Genomic DNA, 8,042 nt, shown 5'->3' with positions numbered 1-8,042 from the left:
AAGGCTTGTTCAGTATTTCTTCACAGTCACGTCCTCATTCAAACACCCATATGATAAAATCAAAACAGCTCTATTAGGCACATGGACAAGTCTGAATAACTATTATTCTATTGGGAAATCACCACCCCTCATACCATCTCTTTCTTTACATATGTAAATGATGGTGTGGATCCAGAGCCCACCACCAGCCACCACAACCAAATTACCCTCCAGGGACCTCAAAGGGACTTGTTATTCTTGCTTTAGCATTTAAAAAAAAAAAAAAAAAAAAAAGGAGGCAAGAGGAAGGAAGAGCTATTTTCAGGAATCAGAATTTCTCTTGATTAGATTTCTGGCTCACTGTAAATGTTTATACTCTGAAATGCATTACCCTCTGCTTCTAAATGTTTGGCTTTTTCTAGAGCCAAGATAAGGTACAGTGTTTCCAATATAAACTGCGTCAAGTAATATATGCCTAGTTTTGCAGGGAGCATTTGGTCAAATTCTAATATTGCCTCTTGGGAGCCAACACCACCTTCCAGCAGCCAATCTGTGCAGAATAGAATTTTAAACACACACAGAGCAGACACAGCCCTTCCAGCAGACACAGCCCTTTCTTCTCCCACTGAGGAATGTCACATGAGACATCTTGCATGACACTTATCACTAAGAATATAGATCTTCCTGTTAAGGTAATGAATTAATCACAAAATGCACAAAGTACATTCCTCTTACCCCAGCATTAAAAAACATGGTGGTTTCTACCAAGGTTGAGATGAAACTTAATGTCATTGCTTAAGCTTATAAACCACTGCACAATTAATAAGAATTAATAGCACATGCACATTTCTTCAGGCTGCAAATGTTAGCTGAGAAAATGCACGTCAGAGGGCTTCCTAACACCCAAACAGGATTATCCACAGACAGAAATAGATTATCCATAAGCAGAAAGTGTTCAATTATCTTAGTTTTTCTTGATTGTAATAAATGTTTTTGTTTGCATTGCCAGTGAAAACTTGACAAAGGACCTCCCATTTCTCTTTCATTAAAATGTGCACATGATTTTCATCCAAACCTTACACAGATATAAGGGGCAGAGAGAGGATGTACTGTAATATTGTACTCATCTGGTTGCATTAGGCTCAAAATACAAATCTCAAGGATATAGATTTGTCACATGTCAGCCCAAGCTGAAGGCATCCACCAAGAGAGTATTTTCCCTATTCAAGCTGGCAGCCAGAATTCACTGCCACAAACCGACATACTGATGAGAGGCAAGGCTCCCAGTATCCCTCTCCATTTCTTCTTAACCACCTCTTCTCTCTGCCGAGAAGCCATTTTACTAATTTATAAGTACCCTGACTCTCTTACCATCTACAAAAATTTACTCGTCAATAATAGTCAACTAAAAGCAAAAGCACATCCCACAGGAGTTAAAGAATAAAACACACAACAGCAGCACGGATCGATCAGCAGGACTCGGGCTACTTACTAAAGGCAGCCACCGCCAGGGCCAGGGTGACAATAATGGAGAACCAGGAGACCCACAACGCCTTCTTTCGGTAGTTCTGGGCTTCGTGAGGTTTGAGTCGAGTGCTGCTTTCTAGTAAGCCTGACAAAAACAAGGAGAAAAGGAAGTTAGACATTTCCTTATTAAGAAACCCACAGCCAGAGCTACACTTTCTTATCCAAGGATTGCAAACTGACAGCCTGTGGGCCAAGATGTGTTTTGTTTGGCCCACGCTGTGTTTTAACAATTAGGAGAGTTCACATGGAAATCAGGCTCTATGGCATCTCGTGAAAAATCATAGGCTATAGCAATACGGGACATGGATTCCTGCAGTGTGACAGCATTGGTACACTTTAGAAGGAGCCCACAGACCCACTCACCATATCGGTCATCCCCTGCCCTCATATTAACTCAGCTATGTAAGTGTTGCCCTAACAAGGCCCTTCAGTTAAGAAAACAGCACAATTAGTCCACGTTCAACTAGGCATTCAGGCTCCTCAGCTGTAGGCATTGATTTGCATTGATCCACCAGCACCGCCCCAACTTGGTCGAAGAAACTTTTCCCAAAGAGTCACGGACCCCAAATACCTTCATTGCTCCCTTCAACAATTAACAGGAAGAGAAGGAGGATTTCTCTTTGATCACAACCAACAACGGTCATCAGGCCTACATTATAGGCCATGTTTTCTTCCCTTCTCTTTCTGCTCTACAGTATGTATCGCTTTGTATCAAAGCTATGTCAAACAACTCTCAGATTAAAGAAAGCTAAAACTGGAGGTCACTTTCTGGGCAAGCCATGTGTAAGAAAGATTTGATTTTGTCTCCGATGCTTTCAATGTTGAGGGTCCTTGACACCAATAGAAATTCATGATGTCTTAAGAGGCAAGGCTCAAGCTTCATTTGCCTTGGGTTGAGGGCTAAACCATCTTGAGCATGATCCTGATTTATACTTTTTCTTCTTCTTTGGAAATAGATCGTATATGGCATCTCTTAGTTGCATGAAGAACCAAATTCAGTGACGCATTCCGTATCAATAGGAGTTTAGAACAACATCTCTGGCTGAATAGCCCACAATACACCTTTCAGAGGTGGAGAAGCTTCATCCTAACAGCTCCAAATGATGAAGAAATAGGTGGTCAAAGCCTAGGCACCCATTTGTACAGTGTCTCATAGCATGCAACAGATCACACCTGGCACACCGCGTAAAATACATCATCCCATTTGACCAGGGGGGCGGCACACTCAGCTTCTGGCTGCTGAATACTGCACCCTCTTCAAAAATTACAACAAAGACCCTGTTAAAACTTCTCAATTCCATTTACTACCCAGACTCAAGCACTTTGAACAAGTCCTTAAACAAAGCAAGAGGAAATGTCAAGGAGACCGCCCAATGAACCCAGCCTACAGCCCAGAGATTTTTAAATAATCAAAACCTGTAGATTTACATCAGAGCAAAAGGTAGAGAAGGTTGCAAAAGGTAGATATAAACACATCTCTATTACCTCACTGTAAAAATCTCCCCAAACCTTCTTTAATACATGTACTTGAATGAAAAAAGAAAAAACCTCTCTTCTCAAATTCTGCCTTAGGTACAAATGATTTCAAATTAAAATCCCTTGTCTGTTTTTTTCCCTTTGTCTACTTTTCCCCTAGCTACCATACAACACCTTATTCTAATTTTCAACGACAATCACCCCAGTCTCCTGTTCTAGTCAACCTAGATCAAGTGAGTCCTACAGCCTCCCAATCATTTATTTTCCTTTTCCAGAAGGACATAAAAATTTTCCTTTCATTCTGGACAATTGATTTTGAGAAGTGAAGCTGTAACACTCACGTACTGACTCAAATAAGCAGTTCATTTGCTACGTATTCTGACACCAACAATCTTAAGAGGCTTATCCACTGGGGGTAAAAACAAGGTTCCTTTTAGAGGATTTAATTTTCTAAGATAAAGGACAATGATCTGGGTTTTCCATTCTACCGTATAACATTTATTTTTCTTTCCAAAGCCAGCTGTTTGCAACAATAGGACTGGTCCTGACCACACACACCTGCCACATGCTTCACCCCACAGCGAACCAGCACTCTGCTGAAGGAGTCTCGGGGGTCGGCGCACGTGGGCTGCACTGCCCTAAGAGGGCACCTGAGTCCTCAAAGCAGCAGGACTGGAGATCTTTCCCCAGATCTGATCCTGTGTGTGTCCCCCACGAGAGATTTTCCATTTCAAAATTAGGGGTGCCTGGGTGGCTCAGTTGGTGAAGCAACTGACTTCAGCTCAGGTCATGAGCCTGCAGCCCGTGGGGTCTGAGCCCCACATCGGGCTCTGTGCTGAGAGCTCAGCGCCTGGAGCCTGCTTCAGATTTTGTGTCTGTCTGTCTGTCTGTCTCTCTCTCTGTTCCTCCCCCCACTCGTACTCTGTCTCTCAAAAATAAAAAAATTAACATTAAAAAACATTTCAATAAAAAAATAAAAATTGGAATAATTGTAATGCAAAGACTGTCCAAGAAGGCAGGTACTTCCCCATTTCCAACCTTTGTTTATCATCTCCTCCTACTGGTTTTCCCCGTAGAATGGAAAAACTTCTCCTCCTCCAAGGGGAGTATGATGACCTAGGAAGACCCATTAATGACCTGTCTACATACAGGTGCCTCTACCTCTGCCCCACACTGGCTGCATGCGAACTCACAAGCAGTGAGGAGGATTCCTAAAGTTTTCAGGAAGCTGTGCTTCATAAGTAAAAGGCAGCCCAGCCTAGAGAAGCTAAGGCAGGCCGCTTATTGCATGCAGGGCTGTGTCCCTTCCTAAACATAGTTGGCCTCCACATGCAGATTTCCAATCTCACTCAGATTCCATATATTAGTAATCTGGGCCTGACATTAGTAAGCTTAAGCACTGTATGAATGAAAGACTGATAACTTAGGATTTGAGAGGGAAATGCAAATATATGTGGTTAGGTTGAAGCCATTAGTCATTTCCATGCTAGTATGAATTAGTCCCAATTGCTTTCTCATAATAGTCACACTTGGATTTTCTGGAAAAATGGGGAATTTTTATTATATAGAAAGGTAGTAAGAAATGCAGAAGCATGTAACACTCTAAGCCTACTTAGGATTTGGAGCAGAATGAAGGGAAAATACTTGTGTTAAGAAGAGTGGATATTAAAAGAATGGGGGTGGAAATCCCAAGATAAACTTAGCCTATTTATGGGGTGTCTAACCCCTATAAGTATTAGACCACAGAACTCTTGCTCCCTGACTGCAAGGCTCAACCAAATGGCACTGCACTATCAGCTAGCTGGGTTTCTGGGAAGCAGCCCACATCACTTCTAAGGGGAAAATACCTCTAAAGTCCTAAAATACTGGCTAACAAAGCAAGCTTTTGATGGGAGTTAGACACAGTCTGCAACCAGGTCTAATAGCTCCAAAGGAAGTTAGGACAAGGACAAATACAGGTAACATGTCCAGGGTACCCACCCCCTCCCCCACCCACACACACACCCTATAGATATTTAGGCCTAGAAAAAAGCAAGCCAGGCATGATGGAGAGATGCACAGCAGGCGAGTGCTTTGGCTTCCTCCTCCCCGAACCCTCTCACCATTAGGGAAAAGGTAGCTGCAATCGAACTGTTCCCAAGGGATACAAAAAATCGATATGGGAAAGATGCAGCCCCTTAAGAAAAAATAACACAAACACAAAAAATTACAATAAACCTCCCCAGGTAACCTGGTCTATTTAATAAAAATGATTCATCCATCATTAACTCTTTCCTGTCAGCAATAGGTCAAACAAAAGAATGTCACACTGACTTTCAGCTTTCAATGCCACACGGCACTGGGTTCTTTGGAGGACAGGGTCCATCCTAACAGAGAGGCTGTGTGTGATATACAGTGCTTTCACACAGTGACAGTTTATAAACAGTGAATGCTTTCATGCTATAATATAATGGAAAATGACATTCACTTGACCAGTGAAAAAGGACCCTAAGATTTAATTCACAAGGGCTTGTTACACTTGAGCACGAGCTACAAAATGATGCTAAATATTAACTCGCCCTGGCACTTTTTTCTCCTCCTGCCGTTTTGTGGGGTGGGGAGAAATAGGCCAGCTTTTACAAATGACCTGCAATGCAACAAAAATAAGCTCAGCCCAGACGACTTCTGTTGCTCTTCCATACAAAATGTTTAAATCCTACAATATTAGTTGCAGAGAGGGAAAGGTAAGTAACGTGCCCCATAATAAAACCGATGGGTTTTGTCGGGTGCTGGTGATGTCACCCACCTTCGGCTCTATCACAGTAACTAGTTGTGTCGGAACAGGGGGGAGAGGAACCGCAACAGAGGTTATGACTGGAACAGCCCCAGCTCTCCCGGAGCAATCCCGGCCGGTTCTCTGGGATTGCTGTTTCCATGTCATTCTATCTCACATGCCACAGTTTAAAATTTCTAAGAGGAAAAAGATCGTGCATCCGAACACTAAACCGGAATAAAAATGTACAGGAGATACTAAGAATAGGACGGAAAACCTGCTAAGACGAAAATATAAAAATCCGCCACAGCCAACAAAATAAGGCTTCCAAGAAAAGGGGGTGGAGTGGCGATGAGCCGGCTCCCCCTGAAAAGGGCCTGGCTGCAAGAATGCCGCTTCGGCCACTAACCGGTTTTAGCCCAACCACCGAGTCCTTTTTGAGGGGGCCGAGCTGAATTTGGATTAAGAAGCAGAGAATATAGACGTGGCCAAGAAAACGGCTCCCTCCAGGCGGAAAGGAAACGAAGCAGGGAGGGAAAGAGGGATGGAGGAGAAGAGGCACGGGAATGAACAACGGAGTCTCTCCGGTTTCGTGCGGGCAACTCAAAGGGGGCATCGGCTGTGTGTCGGGAAGTTAGGGTTGGCCTCCCAGGAAAGGGACGTTCTCGGGATTCCAGGCCAGTGTCTCAGGAGGGGCTGGGGACGTGCGCTCCAAAAAGCACCAGATTTCAGTGGCATCCATCCAGAGGAAGTTGGTGGTCCAAGCACAAGTGCCCCGGTCCTCTGCTCCCATCACCGGGGCAGCGACCCGTGGTAAACTGGATCCCCTGTAAGTGAGGGCCGGGGGCCGCCGGACTTGCCTCTCCAGGGCAGCCAGCTAGGCTCTATGGACCAGCTCCCCGAGGCTAAACCCGCAGACGGAAGTTCTTCCGGGGAGCCGCCGGGGGTCGAAGGGGGCTTGGAAGGAGGATGTACTGAGCTCAGGACCCTCCGAGCTGAGCCAGGCCCTCAGTCCCCCGGGAGCACGGGGCTCCACAAGCAAAAAAAACGCCCCCCCGCAAACTTTTCCAGCGGGCTGGCCGAAAGGAGAGCACGGGCCCGCGCGGGGTCGGCCCGGAGGCTGCCCGGTTCTGGGGCTCCGGGGAAGGAGCGGCGCCCGGGCGGTGCCGGCCCCGGGAGGTGGGGCTGCCGCGCTCCGCGCCCTCGCGGGGAAGTCCCGGCCCCGCGCCCCCGAGCGCCCCGAGGCGCCGAGCACCGCGCCCCGCCAACCTGCGAGTCGGGAGAGGCGCGCCCGGAGCAGCGGCTCCTCGCCTCGCCTCGCCGGCCGGCCGGCAGAAAGGGGCCGTGCCGGCGTGCGCTCACCTCGATCCTCCAGCCCGTCGCTGAACTGGCCGCTCTCGCTGATCCGCAGCTGCCGCTCCTCGTCGGGCTTGGGCGTCTCTCGCGCTGGGTAGTTCTGCGGGCCCGGGCCGGGGGCGGCGGCCGAGGGCTCGTGGCCCCGGGGCGGCGCCGGGACCGCGGGGCCCGGGGGGCTGCGGCGCTCGCTGCCCGCGGCCGGCTCCATGGCGCGAGGCGGCGGGGACTCGAGTCAGAAGTGCGAGGCGCCGCGGCTCAGGACCGGCAGAGGGACGAACCGACCGCTCGCGGAGGGAGGACGGGCACCGAGGAGCGGAGGTGCGCTGGCAGCAGGCGGGGCGGGGGTGTTGGAGAGCCGCGCGGTTAGCGCGGCGGGTGGCAGAGGCTGGGGCAGAGCGTCGCCGCCGCGCTCCGCCCACGGGGGCAGGTGCGGGCTGCAGGGACCCGCCCCAAGGCCCCGGCGCCCGAGCCGGAGCCCCGAGGCCGGTGGGGAGGGAGGGATCCTGCCGAGCCCGGCGCCCGGAGGCTCGCGGGAACTGCTGGGAGCGGGGGAGGAGGGGGGCTGACGAGGGTGTGACGGGAGACCGGCCCCACCCGCGCCGCGGGATGGTGCCCGGAGGGGACGCGCTCGGACCCGGTTCCCCAGCCGTCCGGGAAGGTGGCGGCCGCGTTCGCGCAGGAGAGCGGGCAGCGCCCTAATTTGACGTCCTTTCTCCTCCTGAGCTGCACTAGCTTCCGAGGCTGTGCAGGGTCTCCACCTGGGTTACCAGCCTCACCGCCCATCGCGGGAAAACGAGATTCACCTGCCGCCAAGCCCTCCCGGCTCTGGCTTTCCTCTACGGAGCTTTGATTGCCCTCCCAATTTTTCTCTCCAGCTACTTAAGGGAACCGGGCAACCTTGGAACCACTCGAGCTCTAGAAGATATTTCGATGCCAAGGCTCCCCCATTGCG

The 8,042-nt window shown here is 49.2% G+C and overlaps 1 protein-coding gene across 2 annotated transcripts in view; it reads right to left on the bottom strand.

Moving 5' to 3' along the window:
- The window catches only part of TMEM163 (transmembrane protein 163), a 235,005-nt gene extending 227,599 nt beyond the window's left edge, over positions 1-7,406 (bottom strand). For both annotated transcript variants that reach the window (XR_009607197.3, XM_060622697.3), the window contains exons 1-2: positions 7,097-7,406; positions 1,472-1,591 (exon numbers count right to left, since the gene is read on the bottom strand). Coding sequence is in view for 1 of the 2 variants with exons in the window: in XM_060622697.3 (XP_060478680.1) it covers positions 1,472-1,591; positions 7,097-7,298 (322 nt within the window). In the remaining variant the exon portion in view is untranslated. The remainder of the gene's footprint in view (positions 1-1,471; positions 1,592-7,096) is intronic.
- Between the last annotated feature and the right edge of the window lie 636 nt (positions 7,407-8,042).

The sequence above is a fragment of the Panthera onca genome, chromosome C1 (genome assembly GCF_046562875.1).
Source record: "Panthera onca isolate mPanOnc1 chromosome C1, mPanOnc1 haplotype 2, whole genome shotgun sequence".
Classification (NCBI taxonomy): Eukaryota; Metazoa; Chordata; class Mammalia; order Carnivora; family Felidae; genus Panthera; species Panthera onca.
Note: the sequence above shows the minus strand (reverse complement) of the source record. Positions and strands in the feature narration are given on the sequence as shown.